Source organism: Humulus lupulus, chromosome 5 (assembly GCF_963169125.1).
Source record: "Humulus lupulus chromosome 5, drHumLupu1.1, whole genome shotgun sequence".
NCBI lineage: Eukaryota > Viridiplantae > Streptophyta > Magnoliopsida > Rosales > Cannabaceae > Humulus > Humulus lupulus.
The window spans coordinates 17,724,702-17,745,225 of record NC_084797.1 but is presented as its reverse complement, the minus strand read 5'-3'; the positions used below and the strand labels follow the sequence as shown (position 1 = coordinate 17,745,225).

The 20,524-nt window shown below is 37.7% G+C and overlaps 2 protein-coding genes across 2 annotated transcripts; one reads left to right on the top strand and one right to left on the bottom strand.

Moving 5' to 3' along the window:
* Positions 1-3,423: 3,423 nt before the first annotated feature.
* Positions 3,424-6,290, bottom strand: LOC133834557 (rust resistance kinase Lr10-like). The gene is made up of 4 exons (XM_062264208.1): positions 5,557-6,290; positions 5,436-5,468; positions 5,281-5,310; positions 3,424-5,091 (listed from the first exon to the last, which is right to left on the bottom strand). The coding sequence occupies exons 1-4, from the start codon at positions 6,227-6,229 to the stop codon at positions 3,941-3,943; spliced, it is 1,887 nt and encodes a 628-aa protein (XP_062120192.1). The 5' UTR covers positions 6,230-6,290; the 3' UTR covers positions 3,424-3,940.
* A 133-nt stretch (positions 6,291-6,423) lies between these two features.
* LOC133834558 (rust resistance kinase Lr10-like) lies at positions 6,424-8,936 on the top strand. Its single transcript, XM_062264209.1, has 3 exons — positions 6,424-7,306; positions 7,544-7,570; positions 7,651-8,936. The coding sequence occupies exons 1-3, from the start codon at positions 6,604-6,606 to the stop codon at positions 8,757-8,759; spliced, it is 1,839 nt and encodes a 612-aa protein (XP_062120193.1). The 5' UTR covers positions 6,424-6,603; the 3' UTR covers positions 8,760-8,936.
* The last annotated feature ends 11,588 nt before the right edge of the window (positions 8,937-20,524 follow it).

Below are 20,524 nucleotides of genomic sequence, written 5' to 3'. Positions count from 1 at the left end.
TTCTTAGGTTGGGGTCAGTATCTAATAGCCTCAATCTTTGCTGGATCCACTGCCATTCCATTCTTGGACACTATATGCCCTAGGAAAGTCACTTGTTCCAACCGAAATTCACACTTAGTAACTTAGCATAGAGTTGGTGCTCTCGTAATATATTGAGCATCAACCTTAAGTGCTCCTCATGCTCCTCCTTGGTCTTTGAGTAGATAAGGATATCGTATATAAACACCACTATGAATTTATCCAAGTAGTCCTTAAACACTCTGTTCATCATGTCCATGAATGTTGCTGGGGCATTAGTGAGTCCAAAAGACATTACTAAGCGCTCATAGTGCCCGTAGCAGGTTCTAAATGATGTTTTAGGAATATCTCCCTCCTTCACCTTTAACTGATAATACCTAAATCACAAATCAATCTTTCTGAACACTGTTGTCCCTTGCAGTTAATCAAAGAGGTCATCTATCCTAGGCAAGGGATATTTGTTCTTAGTCGTGACCTTATAGAGTTCTCGGTAATCGATGAATATTCTCATACTTTCGTCTTTCTTTTTCACAAACAGAACTGGTGCTCCCCATGGTGAATGACTAGGTCGTATGAACCCCTTGTCCAACAATTATGTATATGGGTTTTGAGTTCTTTCAACTCTACAGGTGTCATTCGGTAGGGTGCTTTGGATATTGGTGTTGTTTATAGTGCAAGTTCGATCACAAATTTGATTTCTCTGTCTGGGGTAAACCAGGTAAGTCCTCGGGAAACACCTCCGGGAACTCACAAATTGTAACGCCCTACTACCCTAGATTCATTACCATGTGATTTTAAAATGTTCCATTAGCTTGCTAATCGATGTATTGGACCAAAAAGTGTGGTTAATTAAAATGAAGACCCATTTAAATAAGATTTTGGTATAAAAGGGTTGGACATTCATTTAAATTATAAAAGTGTTACATTGGGATCCCAAAATACTATTTAGAAAAATATTAACAACTCAAAAAGTTACTTTACAGTCAACCTAAGCGACACAATCAAACATTTATAACTCGCTCCTCAAAATACCCCAGTCGTGGTGGTTAGGTACGCCAAACATGTTCGCACCTCTCCATGCCCTCCAACTCATGGTTGATCGACATTTTCCTTGCCCTTACCTGCACCACAGAGCACCCGTGAGCCAAGGCCTAGCAAGAGAACCTCAAAGCACAACGTACAACAATTTATTTCAACAAATGAATACTTAATCAAAGACAACAAACAATTTACAAGTGTCTATTGGAATACACAACAGTACAATAGCACAACAGCATAACAACACAACAATACAGTAGCACAACAGCGACCTTCGTCGACAGGGGTGCGCTATCAGGCACCAAGCCCGCGGTCTTAACCGAGCGGGTGTGTACATCACCCTTAGAGGGTCTCGCCCTGGCGCCCTGCATTCAATATGCTTAACGTCGATCGTGGACCTTTTCTACTCCCAGCTCTTGCCGCTCCCGGCCTTTGCTGCTTTCAGCTCTTGTCGATCTGTCACAATCACATGTATGCCATAATAGCTAAAACAATACACACAACACTACACACAACATAGATCTACGGGTACAAACAATTCTCTTACCTTGTTTCCTGAGTTGACAACCCAAAGCGATCTCGAGCACGCTTCCTAATTCCGAGCCTGAGCAGTAAAACCTTGTCACAACGTAATGATAAATAGACATCCATCAAGTCCTAACCAATTAAGAACTTCAGATTAAAATACTATCCTTAGGGACCTCGAATTCTACTAAACCAGGTAGTAGATTCCTTCCTGAGCCTTAAGATTTGGGCCCACGAGCTTAAAACCCCATTTCGGTTATTTTCCCTAATGTGAGTCGCGACCCGCTGCAAATCAGAGAGCGCGACTCTCTTATTTGGGGGACATGGGCCGCGACGTGCCCTACCTGCGCCGTGACGCCTGGGCAAAACCAGAGGCTTCCTAAGTCTCTTCGCACACACGGGCCGCGACCCGAGCCCAAAACCCAGAAATCCTCAAGCATTTTTACGAGCCAATCTCTCCAAAATCCACACAAATCAAGTCCTAGACCCATAATTCAATCTACAATTCATACTAAAGAAACATAACTAATAAAGATACCACAAAACTCATGTAACGTCCCAAAATTACCTAATAAGGCCTATGGTCTTGATTAGGGGGTCAGGATGGCAATATATGAAATTATATGTTTACTTGATATATTTGATTGTGATTATGTGAGTTATATGATAATATACCTAGTTATGCATTTTTAGGGATATTAAATATGCATGTGTGCTCGTTTCTTATTAGAAAGGCAACTTTCATAATTTGGTCTGTTATGGGCATAATTGTATATATGTTTATAACTGTATTTTTAATCAGATTATGTAATCTATAAAGTTATTATTAAAATTAGTATTTTAATAAAGTTAAGCAATTAGGGACGTTATATCACTAATAATAATTATAAATCAGATATTAAAAATAATAATTAATGACAATACAAAAATTGAGAAATAATTATTTATTTTTTGCTAAATTTAGCTCTTGTAATATTGTGTCAAATTTGACACAATTTTAACATTACTTTTAGCGCACTATTAAAGAATATTATTTCAATGCACCACAAATTTTAATGATCTTAGAGTTTTAAATTTTCAATTCACACAAACATTCACTAGCCCACCAATAACAATATGGGAACCCCCACCAACCAATCAATATGGAAGATATATGAGGCAATTTATCAAACAAGTTTCAGTGCAAAATTAAAATACAAGTACTTTCTATACAAACACAATTCTTGCATTTGAACAAAACTCGAAATCAAGTAGCCCATAATGGGTTGCCCTTTTGAACTACCATGGCTGTGAATTGAAAAGAGGTGGTGGGCGCTATGGTGTAGGAGTGTAAATGGGGCGGGTCGGCTCCATCCTGCAAGAGACCCGCCCTGACCCGATAAGTGTTTTGAAGCAGGTGACTCGCCCCAATTTATTTATTTATTTTTTAAATGAATTTTTTCAAAAGATTTTTTTAAAATTTGTATCATATATTTTTATAAATTGTTTTAAATCACTTTAGATTTTTATAAATTTCATTTTAAAGTTTTGTTCTATTGCAAACTATAAGATTTATAATATTCAAATAATACTAGGCATAAATTAAATTTACATATAAATTTATATTATGCATGTACTTTTACGGGTATCATTACTTTGTAAAAAAATTAAAATCAAATTTATGATTATTGATTGTAAAATAAAAAAGTAAACGGGGCGGGTCGGGTTGATACCTAACCTGCATCCCACTCTGAATAAACCAGGATAAATTTGCCCCGACCCATCGCCCCATTTTGCCATCCCTACTATGGTGGGCTTTTGGGAAGTGAGAAAGACACATCAAGTCATCCATGGAAGAAAGAGGAACAAAAAGTCTTATTAATTTTTATTTTATTAAATGATCATGTAATCCACTAAAAAAGGACATGTGAGAATTTTCAAAGCAAATGCCCTTTTACATTTGTGTTGACTGAGAAATGTAGACTGACAAGGATAAACATTTTATAGGGATTGGCTGCATATTAGATCAAGGGGATCTCCACTCTGCCTAATTACATTATTCAAATAAGGCAGCTAATATTTCACTCGATTAAAGCTTAAAACAGGGGAGCTCTTGTATCATATTTTGTACGCTGGCAAGGATCTCAAAGTCAAAGGTGGAAAATTTATTCAAAAGAAATAGTATAAAAGCCATTATCTTAGAACCCTTTACTTGTTAAGCCTCAAATTCTTATTCCAACTTTGCTGCAGCATGGCTGAAAAAGTTTGACTTTGTAACCATAAACAAAACATATGTTTATAAAGAAGAACTGCACCAAATGACATGTTTGTTTATAGTTTTCATTGTACATTCCAATTCTGCGTAACTAAATTGTTCTTTTTAATCTGATACCTGACTTAAACTAGTATCTGAGTAATTGTCCCCTGATTGTGTAGATGACCATATTGAGGATGAACTGTACTCTCCAAGATCCTCGACTGGTGCCTCGTTTGAATAGAAAGTGAATTTAGTTGGAGGCATCTCTAAGGACTCAGTTTGTTCTTCAAGCATCTCTACCACTTTGGTCATTGAAGGACGATCTGATGGCTTGAACTGTATACACCATAATGCAACTATCATCATCTTCTTTATTATCTTTGATTCCTCCACTGTGCCAACTCCAAAATCAAAGTCATTTCCTTCACTGAATTGGGTAGAAGCCCAAGATGGAAAGTGAACTTGGCTCGAGTTCTCTGCTGCTGAACTCACATTCCTTCTTCTACTTGCCATTTCCATCAGTAACATGCCAAAGCTATAGACATCAGCTTTATAAGAAACTCCTCCAAGATTTTTATAAAACAATTCTGGAGCTATGTATCCTAACGTTCCTCTTGCTGCTGTTAGAGACACTGTATTATTGTCCAATGGGCATAATCTAGCTAGGCCAAAATCTGAAACTTTAGTTACAAAATTATCATCTAAAAGAATGTTGTGCGGCTTGATATCGAAATGCAGAATTTGCATTTCACATCCTTGATGAAGATACTCAATACCACGAGCCACTCCAAGTGAAATTTCAAATATCTTCTTGCAACTCAAAGAGTCCATTCCTTCCTTGGAGAAAATATGTTTATCAAGAGATCCATTAGTCATAAAATCGTATACAAGAGCACGCTTCGAACCCTCGACACAAAATCCAATTAGTCTAACAACATTTACATGGTGAATCCTACCTATAGTAGCAACTTCATTTACAAAATCTTCCCCATTTCCTTTTGATGTATCTAACATCTTAATTGCTACTAAATGACCGCTACGAAGTTTTCCTTTGTACACAGAACCATAGCCTCCTTCACCCAATTTATCTTTAAATCCTTGGCTCATCTTTTTAATTTCTGAATATGAGTATCTTATCGGTACAAGATTGTTATAACTTTGTAAGAATTCTTCAATACGATCATACATGGATAAATGTCTCCTTCTCCATTTATAGGTCAAAAAGATGCACAAGCATGGAGTCCCTAATATGGCCCTTCCTACAATCACTGCTCCTGTATTGAGAATTGGCAAGTAGCATATATCATGAGTAAAATTATAGCCTAGATCAAGTCACAAGTCTCTAACTAAAATTTCTCAGACAATGGTTTCTTCTGGTTTCTTTGTGTCTTTGCTCATATAACTCTCTTTCAAGTGAAAATGTATGGTAAGTTTATGAATAAGCTTCAAATTAGAGGTCTTACCAAATATAAAGAGTATCAAATAGCGGTAAGCTGCAAGAAACCAGAAAGAGAAAACACAAAACACAGAGTTGATGAGTCAATAATATGATTTTGAAAATATATATGCAGTAATATAAAAGTTTAAGAAAGCATGAATTAATAAACCATATACTTACTCCAAAAATCGTCCCAGATTTTATGCCATAGCCCTGCATTTACCAAAACAACAACCAAAAATAAGTTCAAAGACTATTGCTTTGAATTTCAATGACCAAAGTTAAAAGACTAAGCAAATACTCATTCGGATTTGAAGTGGCGTGGTTCCTCGAATCCATGAAAGCTTAAACCCGAAAGCCATATCATTGTGAATATCCATGAATGAAGAAGCATTGCTGTTACTGTTTCTTTGCACAGATACTAAAGTCGTTAGCTCTACACCACATGATTCATCCATATCCGAAACACTCAAGCTCCCGTTGACTATTACATAAGAATGCCTTTTGGAACCAGTAGAGCAAGAAGCAGTGTCTATATAATAATGGGATTTGACTGTTTTTTCACAACTCACGAAAACCACTGTCTTTGACATATACTGGAGTGCCCAATCTTGGCTCCATTGAACAAGCTCATATGGGTCGCCAGACCTGAAGTTATACCTGGAAAGAGGATAACGAGGGAGAGAGGAGCAATTGCCCTTTTGAAGACCTGGATCAACGACTCGTATGGTGTGGTTAATATAATTGATTGCTTCAACCGAGTATTTTCCGGAATAGAGGTTTAGTATTGTGACATTGTTCTCGCAAGAAAGAACAAACCTTTGGTCTCCACACTTGTTTGGATCGGATTTTAGCCAAAAAGGGTAACTTATATTTTGGATTTTTCCGCAAGATGAATGTGAACATTGATTATTTTGGGCTCTGCAAGTGATGAAAAGGAAGAAAAAAATATGGATCAAGAATCGAAGAGGCATTTTGTTATTGGTCTTGGAAAGAGCCAGAGTAGAAGAGGAAGCTAATTTTACATTCTTAAAGAGCAATAAAATATATATATTTATAAAGTCAAAAAAAGCTGCTTGAATTGTTGTAACATATTTGACAACGGAGCTAGTTGAATAATGCTAATCCTAATCTAAAAGGTCCAACCATAGCCACTCATGACACTACAATTAATGGCAAAGAAATCAGAACCCGAATCAAAACATTTAAAAACCCATGCCTACCCATTGACTATTTTTTTTGTTTTTTTACTCATACAAATTTATTTTTCAACAAAATACCTATCTATTGTTTGTTTATTAGTTTCCCCATTACTCATATTTTTCGATAACCAGACCGTGAAACAGTGATGGGTTTTCTTTCAAAATCTGCAATTTTTTGGTCTTCCACTTTGTTTTTGCTTTTGGGGTTGTTCATTGAGATTGGAGCTTCTCAAACACAGTGCGTCAAATCAAGATGTGGGAATGGCCCGGCGATTCGATTCCCCTTCAGACTCAAAGATGGTCAACCGAATCACTGTGGCTACCCTGGCTTTGAGCTATCTTGCAGAGGGAAGCGTACGGTTCTAGAGCTACCAAAATCAGTAAAATTGTTTGTGCAAAGCATAGATTACAAATCTCAGGTGATAAAATTATATGACCCGAATAATTGCCTTTTTGGAGAGCTTTTAAAGATCAATGGCTTATCAGTTTCTCCCTTAGGTTTCAGCAAAAACGAACTTCGTAACTATACATTGTTTAACTGCTCTGTTTTGGAAAGAAAAGCTCTATACGGCTATGGCGTGGACTTCCCCTGCCTCAGTGGCACTGGCAGTTACCAAGTTGTTGCTGTTGATTCTTCGGTCGCCATTGAAGATGTGCCATTGGCATCTTGTAAGAAGATGTATAATATCATGTCCGTTCCTCATGTAATTTTCGCTGTTGACAGAAAGTATCTTTATATGAATTGGGTTAAACCCAATTGTTCTCGTTGTGGAGTAATGGGATACGGATGTCGATTAAAGAACAATGACACCAAAAGTGAAACAGAGTGTTATGCATATCCAAAACCAAGTAAGTCATTTTTTTCTCAAGGTATAGATTGGTGTAGCATACAAGTGTGTAATTATGTCCAAATTTTGGTATAAGAACAGCTTTTTCAGTTTCTTTATCTTTCATTAGTCAATGGCTTATGTCGGTATTAGGCAAAACTAGAACTTTCCACTTAGAGGATATTATATTCAAGCATTACATCTTCTGATTGTTTTGATCAATTTCTTAACCACAAGATCTTGATTGTATTGTTTGCAGGTCAAACCAAGAAATTTGTGACTATTGGTGCGTTCCTATCCGATACATGTGTTTGACTTCATAGGATTGAAATCCAAGATCACTGATCATATGTTTCTTTTATGCAGGTGTAACAATTGGCGCAGCTGTTCTCACACTGCTACTTGTTGTGGCTTATCGGGCTTACAGCTCTAATAAGCATGAGAAAGAAAATCAGCGGAGAATAGAGAGATTTTTGGAGGATTACAAGGCTATGAAGCCAAGCAGATATTCTTATGCTGACATTAAGCATATTACCGGTCAATTTGAGGAAAAATTGGGTGAAGGAGCGTATGGAACAGTATTTAAAGGAAAGCTCTCAGCAGAATTCTTTGTTGCTGTGAAAATCCTCAACAGTTCAAAAGGAAACGGAGACGAGTTTATAAATGAAGTTAGTACTATCGGTCGAATTCACCATATCAATGTGGTTCGCTTGGTTGGTTATTGTGCTGATGGATTTAGACGAGCTCTTGTTTATGAGTTTTTACCAAATGGTTCACTGCAACAATACATATCTTCTCCAGACTCTGATCATTTCCTGGGTTGGGAGAAACTTAAAGATATTACTTTAGGCATAGCCAAAGGTATTGAATACCTTCACCAAGGGTGTGATCAACGAATCCTTCATTTTGATATCAAACCTCATAATATCTTGCTAGACCACAACTTTATTCCAAAAATTTCTGATTTCGGTTTGGCTAAACTGTGCTCAAAGGATCAAAGTATGGTGTCAATGTCTACAGCTCGAGGGACCATGGGATACATTGCACCTGAAATTTTTTCTAGAAACTTTGGAAATGTGTCGTACAAATCAGATATTTACAGTTTTGGAATGGTGCTGCTCGAAATGGTTGGTGGGAAGAAGATTACAGATGTGAAAGAAGACAACACTAGTCAAGTTTATTATCCAGAATGGATCTATAATCTCCTAGAGGAAGGAGAAGACTTACGAATCCATATTGAAAAAGAAGAAGATGCTAAGATTGCAAAGAAACTAGCAATTGTGGGACTATGGTGCATTCAGTGGCACCCTACAGATCGCCCTTCCATGAAGGTTGTGGTACAAATGCTTGAAGGAGGAGAAAAGTTAATATTACCTCCTAATCCTTTTGGCTCTACAGGCCAAACAAAAACAATTGCTGATATGCCTAGAAGACGTAAGAATCCAGAGCTAGAAGCTATAGCTGAGTTAGAATGAGTATAGCTAAATTTCTCTAAAGCGTCTCCTGGTTTTTGTAAAGATATCCATACAAAACACTTTGTATTTAATTTCACGTGTCCTCTGTTGCAAATATGGTTAGAAAAGTTTACTTTGCGACAAGGCAGTCAATGGCATCGTGTTGTTCTCCAATGGACATATCTTGTTAATTCAAAATCGAAATATTTTGAAACAAAATTTTCATCGAAAATAATATTGTGATGTTTAATATCAAATGTTGTTATCTGATGTGAAATTTGCAAAACAATTTTGAAACTTATTCGGTAATCACACAACTATTTAGAATTACTTATTATCGACAATCACTTACTAACATCACCCTTAACTTTATAATGAGATTTGATACAACAAAGATCAAATTTAAAAGAAAAGAGCTAGTAAATATAACTTATAGTTTAAATTTAGGATCAAATTTATCTCAGTAGTGTTAAAATAATAGTACTGATGAGTGCACTGAATAGGCTTCTAGAGATGATACAAGGAAGGCTTTGCAAGCATTTGTAGACATACAACTTTTTTTTTGCCTTGAAAAAATTCTTTTATTGAATTAGAAAAAAGTCTGCCACATTGGGGGCAGCTCCCCTAGGCTAATTGATCCCTTCACCATGTTGTTCCTGGACCATTTAGCACTAAATGCTGATTGAGTTTGTATACTCTAGGAATGTAACACACCTTACAATAAGGAAAAGACTTGACACAATTCATAGCTTGAAAAAATAAATGAATCAGTCCAATCGGGGGACGGCCCTTTATCATTGAAAAAGTCCACCAGCACTTTGCAATCACTCACTATTTGCAGGTTAACCCATCATCTAATTCGGGCTGCTTCACAAGCTTGAATGACTGCTCTTGTTTCTACCTCTAAAGCACTGTTGGATTGGAAAAAGTAACCATAGATAATGGGGTCACCCCAGCAGGACTTTTGAACAATATAACTCCCGTACCAAATCTCAAATTACCGAAGGATGCATCCACAAATGCAGTATTTATTCTTTTCAGCTTTGGCTTTTGATGGTTTTCTCTTGTCGAGCTACTGCCTCTAGAGAGGTCTGTCCAAGTGGCTGAGATTTCTTGATAACTAGTGTTAAGACACCTTAGTAATAGATTCTGTTAGAGGTGTTAGTAGTTCTTTAGTTTTCTGTTATAGATTGTTGTAATTAGTTACAACTGTTTTCTCAGTTGTTCTCTTGTATAAATACTCTCTTGTACACATTACTTGGTTAGCAATAATATACTTCTTCACAAAGATTTGCTCTGTTTCGTTAGTCTTAATATGGTATCAGTGCTCTCAAGCTTCTAAGCCAATCCCTTCGTTTCTTTTATGTCTTCCTTTCTTCCTTCCCTCGTTGCCATGGCTGCCCAAGCTTTTCACCTTGAAAGCTACAGTTAACTTTAAGCATGCTCTTTCCATCAACCTCGATGATAACAACTTCCTCCCATGGAAGCATCAAGTCCTCTCCACAGCCAAAGGACATCATCTCACAAGTTACTTTGATCAAGATTCTATTCCTGAAAAATATGCCTCCACTACAAATCGTGCCATTGACAAGGTTCCTCCACCTATCAAGATTGGGAAGCTCAAGATCAGCTCCTTCTTTCCGAGCCCATTCTCACTCGAATGGTAGGCAATGACACATCTGCTAACCTCTGGGCTACTCTGTAAGAATTTTACACAGCTTAAACTCGAGTAAAAATCAGTCAATTTAAGACACAATTGCGCAATACAAAGAAGAATTCCCTCTCCATAAGTCAATACCTCCTCAAGATCAAGAATCTTGTTGATCTCTTGAACTCGATTGGTCACAAAATTACTCCCTCTGATCACATTGAAGCAATCTTCAATGGCTTGGGCAATGAATTTGCAGTCTTCATCACTTCATTCAACACTCGAACTAAAGAATACTCATTAGCTGAAATTGAAGCCCTTCTCATGGCCCAGGATGTTTGAAATGACAAAAGCGCCCAAGAACTTGATATTGTTGTTGGCGAGGCCAATCTTGCTGCTCACAATGCTGGAAATCACCATTTTAGAAACCTTAGAAGTGGCTACAATCAATTTTGTGGTGGTTTCAATGGGGGTTATAACCCTTCCATGGAGGACACCCACATAGTGCATTTGATGGTGATTCTCGTGGTGGATACCCCAACGGAGGTGGAAGAACCAGCAGCAGTCGTGGTGGTCGTTGGTCCAATTCCTTCTGGCCAAGTAAACCTATGTGCCAAATTTGCCTAAAACAAGGCCATACTGTTCTTCAATGCTTTACAGATTTGATAATTCTTATTATGGTCCTTCTAACAATTCTCCAGGTACTAGTGCTCCTTTTGGCACAACTATGCAAGCTCTTGTTGCCACTCCTGATATTGTTGCAGATCAGAATCGGTACCCTGATTCAGGAGCTACAAACCGCCTTACATCTAATGTTCACAATGGATTTGACTACAAAGGATAGGAGCAAATACTTGTTGGTAATGGAACAAGTTTGGATAGTCATCATGTTGGTTCTTCCACTTCCCTTCCCCCTTCCCCCTTCCCCATCTCATTCTCTTATTCCTCATAATGTCTTATGTAACACCGTACTACCCAGGGACCGTTACGCTGTGCCTTTTAAACAGTGCTAAACTCGCTAACTGAGTCATTTGGCCATAATCGTGTAACTAATGTGATTGATGGTTTAAGATTAAAATTTTTGGTTAAAGATACAATGTTTCACTAAAACGTTTACTGTATACATTGGGATCCCAAAATACATTTTAAAGGTTAATTACAGTAAAAGATTTACAACCAGCCGACCCAAAATAGGGTTTAACCCTAGTTCCTCTTTAAAACCTCGGTCGTGGTGGTTGAGCAGCCGCATATGTATACATTGTCACCTAAGCTCTCCAACTCAAGGATAGTCCAACTTTCTTTTGCCTTTACCTGCACTACATAGCACCCATGAGCCGAGGCTCAACAAGATAACTCAATATGCTCATGAACAGATAATAACATGTCACTGAATCATAATAGGCATGCCTAGCAATAATAGCCCTATTCATGCATACAAACAAGTCCAAATAAATGATTATGGGCCCTGCCCTCTGTATAGATGACTATCAAGTCAATCTGGGAATAGATGGCTAATGTGTCCATCTTTGAATAGGTGACTAATGAGTCACACACTTGGACTCTGCACCCTAATCAGATTAGTGACTAATGAGTCACGCACTTGTGCTCCGCACCCTAATCAGATAAGTGGCAAATGAGTCACGCACTTGGGCTCCGCACCCTAAGCCATGTGATGTTATAGTCACCTGAGCCTTTTGGTCCTGGCTCTAAGTAACTAGCCTTTAGACTAGACAAGTGCTTTTAGTTTTCATCGAACTTAGAGTTGGTCAAGCATTTAATGCTTATGTTGATTAGATCTAATCATTTCGGCTCTGCGTTCAATACACTTATGCCGCTCTTGACTCATAGGTCAATTCCATACGACTCGTGCCATTTCTGATTAATGAGTCAGTACCACTCATAAATAAGCAATGCACCCATCATATATCATATGTCAAATATCCAAATATAAGGCATTCCACATGCTTACTCAACATTCGCTAGCATAATTATGATCATGCACATTTATAGAGACTCAAGCTCTGATCAATATCATATTAAGCATTTATGCCATGCCCTAATCACATGTATCTTATGCATTACATGCATCATATATTCGGTGCAGTTTTCTTATCTTTGATCCAAGCACAGGTTACCAATAAATGATCTTTAAGCACGATCTTGTTTCCAAGCCCCTAACGATAACCTAGTCACAACCATAATATAAAACTTCATAAAAAATGAGTAAATAAATACTTCCAGACCCAAACCTAGCCTCAGGAACGTCGAATCCTACTAAACAGGGTAGTAGGATCGATCTTAAGCCCTTAGAGACAAGTTCACACGATTAAAAACCAAATCTAGGCAAAAATGCCCAAGTTGGTCGTGACTTGCCCCCAAGTCAGAGAGCCCCTTGCCTGGGCTCTAGGTGCGGGCTGTGACTTGACCTCTCTTGGGTCGCGGTGCGCCCCCCAGGCTTCCTCCTCCTAGCTTCATCCAAGTCGCGACTTGACGACGAAATCAACCATTTCCTACGATTTTTCCCACTTAAAATCCTCCAAAAGCCTACCCAAACATATCCAAATCCCAAAATCAAAGTTCCCAAACATCCTAATTTCCCAAAACCAATAAAACTCAAACTTCAATTCATCCAAAAACTTATCAAAACATAAAATCCAATCAAAGCTTAAAAACTTTAAAAACATAGAACTTAAAACTTAGATTACCTCCGATTAAGTCGTTTCCCAACTAAATCCTCCGGCTAATAAGCTTCTAATCTTCCTTAGAATTGCTATGCCTCAATCCTTGCTTGAATCTGAGTCCTAAAACTCAAGTTTCCTTCGAAAATGTGATCGGGTGTCGAAAAGGGAACTAGAGGAAGAGAGAACGTTCTGAACGTTCTTTTTATGTTTCTAACTGGTTACTTCAAGCTTAAGTAACCTCAAGAAAATCCTAATGCTCGGGGTCCCGAAAACGCTCCCAGGGTAAAATAGTCAAAATTCCCAGAATTTCCCTCTGATCTCACTAGCTCCCAATTTATCATCAAATATTTATTCCTATTACCCAATATCCCGGTAATGTTAAATACCTCTTGACTCATTCTGAATCAAGTATGGATTCCGTTGTGACTTTCCCACTGGCTTGCCCCCTAGGATCGTCTCGTGCTGAGTAACCCTAGCATAACCAAATAATAATGAAGTACCACACTCATACCACATATATACCGAATATACCCAAAACGGGCCAAATTATGAAAATTAACCAATTAAACAGAAATGGGCCCACATGCATATTTAATACACCTAAACATGCATATCAAGTCATATTATAATGTTATTCACATAATCACATAATGATACACATAAATATCACATAACCATATAATTCCAAAATTTGTCATCCTGGCCCCCTAATCAAGGCCATAAGCCTTATTAGGATATTTGGGTCGTTACATCTTACATGTTCCTTCCATTACCAAGAACCTTCTTAGTGTTTCTCAATTTTCCAAAGATAATAATGTTTTCTTTGAATTCAATGCTAATTCTTGTTTTGGCAGAAAAGTCACGTCGGGGATTCATACCAGACTCAGGGTGAGCCTAGGGGTATTTTAGTAATTTTGTGAAGTACCGGGGGTTTTGGAGTATGAGTTATAACTAAGGGAAAATATTGGTGTTTGGAAGATTAGTGAGATTAATTGGGAACCTTAAGTGAAATTTGATGTTTAGCGGGAAAGTAGTGTCAAATGACCATTTTTCCATTGGGGGCCTAAAGACAAAGATTTTAAGGTGGGGCATTATGGTCTTTTGCCCATAGGATAACTCAGACTTAGCCAAAGTTTGAGGCAAGCCTCTCACTCACATTATCTCCCTCATGCTCTCTCTCTCTCTCTTACTCTACTTTGCTCACTTTAAGATGTTGGGGAATTCTCTCTAGAATATCAAGTCTAGTGCCAACCTTTGGTGAATTTGAAGCTTGTTCTTCAAGATTAAGAGCTTCCAAGCTAGGGGATTTAGTAGGGGATTCATTTTCTAAGAGGTAAAATTCTGGTCAGGAAACTCTTTTAGTTTTCCTTTTTGGAGTTTTGAGAATTGTTGGATTTTTGAGTTTAGGGTTGTTTTAGAGAGTTTTGTTTGCTGTTAGTTGAGTATCTGAGTAGTTAGTGTCCTTTAGTGGTCAAAAATGGATTGAAATGTTGTTTTGGTAAGGTTTTGAGTCGGTTTACGATTTCTAGAATTGCAGAATTTCTCAGTTCGCGAGGTAGCATCGCGACGCTGTTCTTGGAGTGTTACAACTTGCATAAACTCAGAGGCGTTGAGGGGTTCCTCTGAACAGCCTTGGTGCCGCGACGTATGTCCTATTCCTTATGTTTCGGGGCTCTCTATCTAGAGGCGCACCGTGACCCTTCAAGGGCGGGCCGTAGCTCTAATTGGGGAAATTGTCCAAATAAGGTTTTGAGTTGCGGGAACTCAAACCTAAGGGCTCGGGAGGATTCTACTACCTGGTTTAGTAGAATTCAAGGTCCCGGAGGCTAGGACTCAATCTTGGAGCACTTAATTGGTTAGTTTCTTGATGGTTATCCGTTAATATGTTGTGAATAGGGGTACCGCAAGGCTCGAGAAGGAAAAGACCGTGGTATTTTTCACTTCACCCTATCACTTAGAACTTGAGGTAAGAAAACCGACACTTGCACCCCAATTATAGGGCACAGGAATGGCTGTGTCATGAATCCATTTATAGTTGAATGTCTGGTTTGTTTGAATCTATGCTATTATACTTGTTTGTATTGATTGCTCGGTAGGAGGCCGTTATCGGCATTACATGCATAATGTATGCTGTAGTGGCGGGGCCATAACGTGGATGCGATATCTGCCATAGTGGCAGGGCCATTTTAAAAATGTGACATCCATCTACTGGACCAGTAGATAATCTAATGGTGCCTATGCCTGCAATAGAAGGTAATGTACCATCATCAATTCAAACATTAGATTTAGTATGATGTGGAGTGTATGAATCAAATAAAGGATGATGACTAGTCATATGGCCGGATGCACCTGAACCAATTATCCATGGTCCCTAAGATGCGATTGAGAAAGATAAAGCATAATACCAATTACGAAAGTGACTAATAGAACATGAACCTGAATTGGGCCAAGAGAGGGAAACAAAAACCAAAGAGGACTGAATAAGGAATTTGTAGAAGTGCTCAACTTGTTCTTTGCAGAATGACAGTGGAGCTGTATTGGCCAAAGTAGCATCACTGGTGGATTGAGTTTAAGATTTAATTTTTGAGAAATAAGAGTCGGATGCAACAGACATGTTGAAGGAGATGACTGAAAGTGGTGCAACAGAGAAATCAACAGAACTGTCGGAAATCGATAGGAAGAAGTTGTTGGCCATAAAAGGAGAAAATAAACTATGAACAGTACCACGTGTGAATAGTACCCCCACGAATAGTAATTTTTCTTTTTTTTCTTTTGAGAAAAGGGCAGAAAGAAGAAGATTGAAAAAAATAATTCCAATGTTGAACTACTATGGCTCTGATACCATATAAAAAAACTATGAAGAAAATAATTCTCTAATTTTAAGAGAAGAATAATATTCATTTATAGGGTTGTACAGAATAAATGAAATAAATACCAAATCAACTAAATCATATAAATAAGGAAAGTACATAAAACTATACGTATACTACAACTATAATCAAATCACCCTGATTTGATTTTATTCTAATTTTGATTTCCTTAACAAATCTGTCTACATCTTTTGATCATGATCAGGTTTGTTGTACCCTTAAAACACGAGTTCAACCATCTAGCTCGGGTTACAGCTGGCGCGAAATAAATAACAGAGGCAAGACTTTGGAGATGTTTCGTTAACTCTGGACCAAACAGCTCGAGGATGTGTCACTAAGTTTGAAACAGCCCAGGATCTTTCAAACCATTGGAGATGCTAATGATAGATCAAGGTACCCAGCGCCCAAATTGCCTGCATCAAGCCAGAGCATTATCTAAGTCAAGTCATCTTGTTCCAGTCATGTCCAGCTTGAGAATGACATCTAGCTTGGAATGGTTCAACGGCACACATGGAAGAATCCCTACAGACTTGGATTCCCGATATGCGCAATAAATGCACGCAATCGTTATATACATTTATTGATTGATGTAAAGGGAAATGAGCTTAATTATGATATTTAAATGTCCAATAATCTGGGAAGTTACCCAATATTGTACGTTACCATTTCTAATACGGTTACCTAATATTTTCCACCATAATTCCTTATAAATACAAGAAGAATGGACAATATAAGGGACCAACAATCTGTATGCAAAAATTCTGCTAAAATTGTCATAAACAATTTCATCTAGGGTTCCTAAATAGATCAATAATAGTGACTCATGGACTAGGTGAATTTTAATCATTGAACTACGTAAATTGTGTGTTTATATTTCTTTACATTCAGTTTACTGTAAGCTTAATCTCTCTATTTCGGAAATGTAAATCCCCTGTTGACAAAAAACCGCGTCAACAAGGTTCTTTACCTTCTGGCGGGTCTCAGCTCTGAATATAACTCTTTTGTTATCTTGGTGACTTATAAATAAAAAGCTATGTCCTTGGAACAAGTCTCTAGTCTTCTTTTAGCTCATGAGTCCGATTAGAGCATCAAAACTCCATTGAAGAGGCAACTACCATCCTTGCTAACATATCCCTTAATCAACACCAATAACAATGATCTCAGTCTAAGAATCATTCTACTGATGGTAGAGGACAAACCTCCTCCAATTTCATTGGTCATGGTGGTTCTTCAGTTCGTGGAATGGCTCTCGCATCATTTGACAATTATGTTCAAGTAACAAAAGGTTTAATCCAAATCTTCCTGCCCCTTCTACCTCATCTCAGACTTCCACCACACCTATGTCAGCAATTGTTGCAATCTCAAGTACTCTGGCTAATGAATCTTGGTTACTTGACTCTGTAGCCTCTCATCACTTTACGCCTAATTCCTCTCAACTTGATTCTTCCTCCTCCTACTCAAGTTTTGACCTTGTCACCATAGGTAATGGTCATCAACTTTGAATAATTCTCATTAGTAATTCCAATATTCATACAATGCACAATACATTTCAGCTTAGCAATGTATATCATGTTCTTAATTTGTTTGCTAGTTTACTCTCAGTTTCTAAATTGTCTTGATAATCATGTCTTTCTTGAGTTTCACTTTTCTCCGTTATTTATTAAAGACCTTCAAACGAGAAAAATCTTGCACCATACCCTTGATCATGGTCTTTATACCCGTCAAGCAGTGTCCAATCTTCAAGATTGTTCTTCTCCTCCTTACTCCAAGAAAGCTTTTCTTTCCTACTGTTGAAGAATCTTGATATTTCATACTGTTCTTAAAATTTTTTCCAGGGTTTCATAGATTTACCCATTAACTACAAAAGATTAGGCTCTCAATGCTTTTAAAAAGTTCAAAATTCTACTTGAAAATCAATTTTCTACTACCGGGAAAAAGCTCCAATCTGATAATGGAGGTGAGTTTAAAGCCTAAATTTCATTTCTTGATCTATGTAGCTTAATCATAGGTTTTCTTGCCTTTACACATCTGCTCAAAATGATCGTGTCAAATGTACACAGGCATATTATCAAAATTGGCCTAGCTATGTTAGCACATGCCTACTTACCATTAAAATACTGGCTTTTTACATTTAGAACGACAATGTACACTATTAATAGACTTCCTACTATAGTTCTCAATAACATTTTTCACTTTGAAAAGTTATATCACAAATCCCTTAATTTTACCCTTCTTAGGACATTTAGTTGCTTGTATTTTCCTTGCCTACGTCCCTATAATAAACATAAACTTCAATTCTAATCCACACTCTACATTTTCTTAGGATACAATATCCAACATAAAGGCTATCTTTGCCTTGAACCTCAATCTCATCATCTCTATACCAGTGTGCATGTAGCCTTTGATGAATCATCTTTCCAAATTTCTCAATCTCATCTTCAATACTAGCTCCATTCATTCCAACTTTCACCCCTTCTATTCTTCCCACTTCATTTTCATTCATCCTCTTCTCCTTAGTCCTTCCCTCTACATTCTTCTGCTTAATCTCTTCCGCAATCTCACACTCAAAACACATCCTCATCATTACAAGTATCATCTACCACTGCTCTTCCCTCTCCTTCACTAGCATCAGTACCAATACCACCTTCTATTTTACCAATAATTGAGGCACTAGTTGAGCAATTATTTGATTCTAACCAAAGTGTTGTGTAGCTTGTTTCTAATGTTAACACTCATTCTATGGTGACTCGTGAAAGAGTGGAATCTGCATGCCAAAGGCCTTTGTTGCCAAGCTTCCATCAGCCTCAATGATTTCATGTTCCTACAAGTAGGCTCTTCAAAATCCCATCAGGAAGTAATGGAAGCCAAATTACATGTCTTCATAAGAATGGTACACGATCTTTTATCCCTCCTCCTTCATCAGCTAACATTATTGATTGCAAATGGTTTTTAAAATTCAAATACAACCCAAATGTGACTATAGAAAGACACAAAGACATATTGGTTGCTCGTTGTTGTACTCAAACAAAAGGCCTTGATTACTTTGACACCTTCAGTCTAGTGGTCAAGCCTGCAACCATTCGAGTTATACTCACTCTGGCTCTATCTAAAGGCTTGCAATTATGAAAGATTGATGTTCACCATGTCTTATTGACTGGTGATATTACAGATGACATCCACATGGAAAAACCTCTCATTTATAGTGATGACAAACATCCCTTATATGTGTGCAAACTCTCAAAGGCTCTATATGGACTCAAGCAAGCCCCAAGAGCTAGGTTCTCCAAGCTTAGCTCAGTGCTACAACAATGGGGTTTTCAATGCTCTCATTCAGATAAATCTTTATTCATTCTTCATACATCTACATATGACATTTATATTCTTGTCTGTGTAGACAACATTATTATCACAAGAAGTCATCAAACATATATCAATAAGTTCATTTCACTTATACATAACAAGTTTTCTTTGAGAGATCTGGGGTTGCTTCACTACTTCCTCGACAGAGAAGTCACTTACACTCCTGATCAAATTCATCTATGTCAACAGAAGTACATCAAGGACCTTCTTATGCATTATGACATGGCTGAATCCAAAGTTGCCCCAACATCTGGCGCAGTTGGTAAACCACTTTCTTAGTATGATGGCACACCTCTGGATGATCCCACGGAGTACATAAATATATTTGGGTCCTTACAATATGTTACCATCACAAAGCTCGACATTTTCTTTGGAGTAAATCGAGCTTGTCAATTTATGCATCAGCCTACCTCTTCTCATTAGTTAGCTGTGAAACGCATTCTGCACCATCTTCGTGGTACTTTGGCTCATGGCCTCACTTTTACTGCTGCTCCCTCCTTACATCTCTCTGCCTTTACGGACGCCGACTGGACCTCAAGTCTTGATGACAGTCGCAACACTGGTGGCTTTTGTGTCTTTCTTGGAGATAGCTTGGTGTCATGGTCCTCAACTAAGCAGCACGTGGCTTCACGAAATAGTACTGAATCTGAATACCGTGTCCTTGCTAATGTGAACTTTCCTGGTTCAAACACTTGTTTTCTAAGCTTAACTTTCGCATACCAGCCACTTCTGTTATATGGTGTGTCAACATTAGTGCAACTTACTTAGCTGCAAATCCAATGTTCCTTGCTTGCACAAAGCATATCAAAATAGATTTTCACTTCATCACAGACATGGTAACAAAAAAAGGAAATCAAAGTTCAGTTCATTCCTTCTGAAGATTAGAAGATCAGATTGTTGACATCTTAACGAAGCACCTTCTATCAGCAAGGTTCTCATGCCTATGTAACAAATTGACCATTCTGCCAAGTCAGTCAATTTGAAGAGGGATGTTAACAAATGTAATCAGTCAATTAGTAACTCTGTTAGGGTTGTTAATTTCTGTTATTAGCTATCTAGTTCTGTTAGGTTAGTTAAAAGCATTCTTGATTTATCTCTCTTGTATTTTCCCTTGCCATATAAATAACAGCCCAGCCTTGATTATTTACAATTGACTTGTTTAAAGTTCAAATTTTTAAAAACTTATGCCTTCTAACAATCAGATACCAATCTATAGATTGTACCGCT

Bases quoted from the DNA above. Each gene is read 5' to 3' on its own strand.
- LOC133834558 (XM_062264209.1), top strand. From the start codon at position 6,604: ATGGGTTTTCTTTCAAAATCTGCAATTTTTTGGTCTTCCACTTTGTTT. The intron at 7,307-7,543 runs GTAAGTCATTTT...TATTGTTTGCAG, and splicing joins TTATGCATATCCAAAACCAA to GTCAAACCAAGAAATTTGTG. The intron at 7,571-7,650 runs GTGCGTTCCTAT...TCTTTTATGCAG, and splicing joins CAAGAAATTTGTGACTATTG to GTGTAACAATTGGCGCAGCT.
- LOC133834557 (XM_062264208.1), bottom strand. From the start codon at position 6,229: ATGCCTCTTCGATTCTTGATCCATATTTTTTTCTTCCTTTTCATCACT. The intron at 5,469-5,556 runs GTATTTGCTTAG...TGGTAAATGCAG, and splicing joins GCCACTTCAAATCCGAATGA to GGCTATGGCATAAAATCTGG. The intron at 5,092-5,280 runs GTAAGACCTCTA...TTCTCAATACAG, and splicing joins TTTGATACTCTTTATATTTG to GAGCAGTGATTGTAGGAAGG.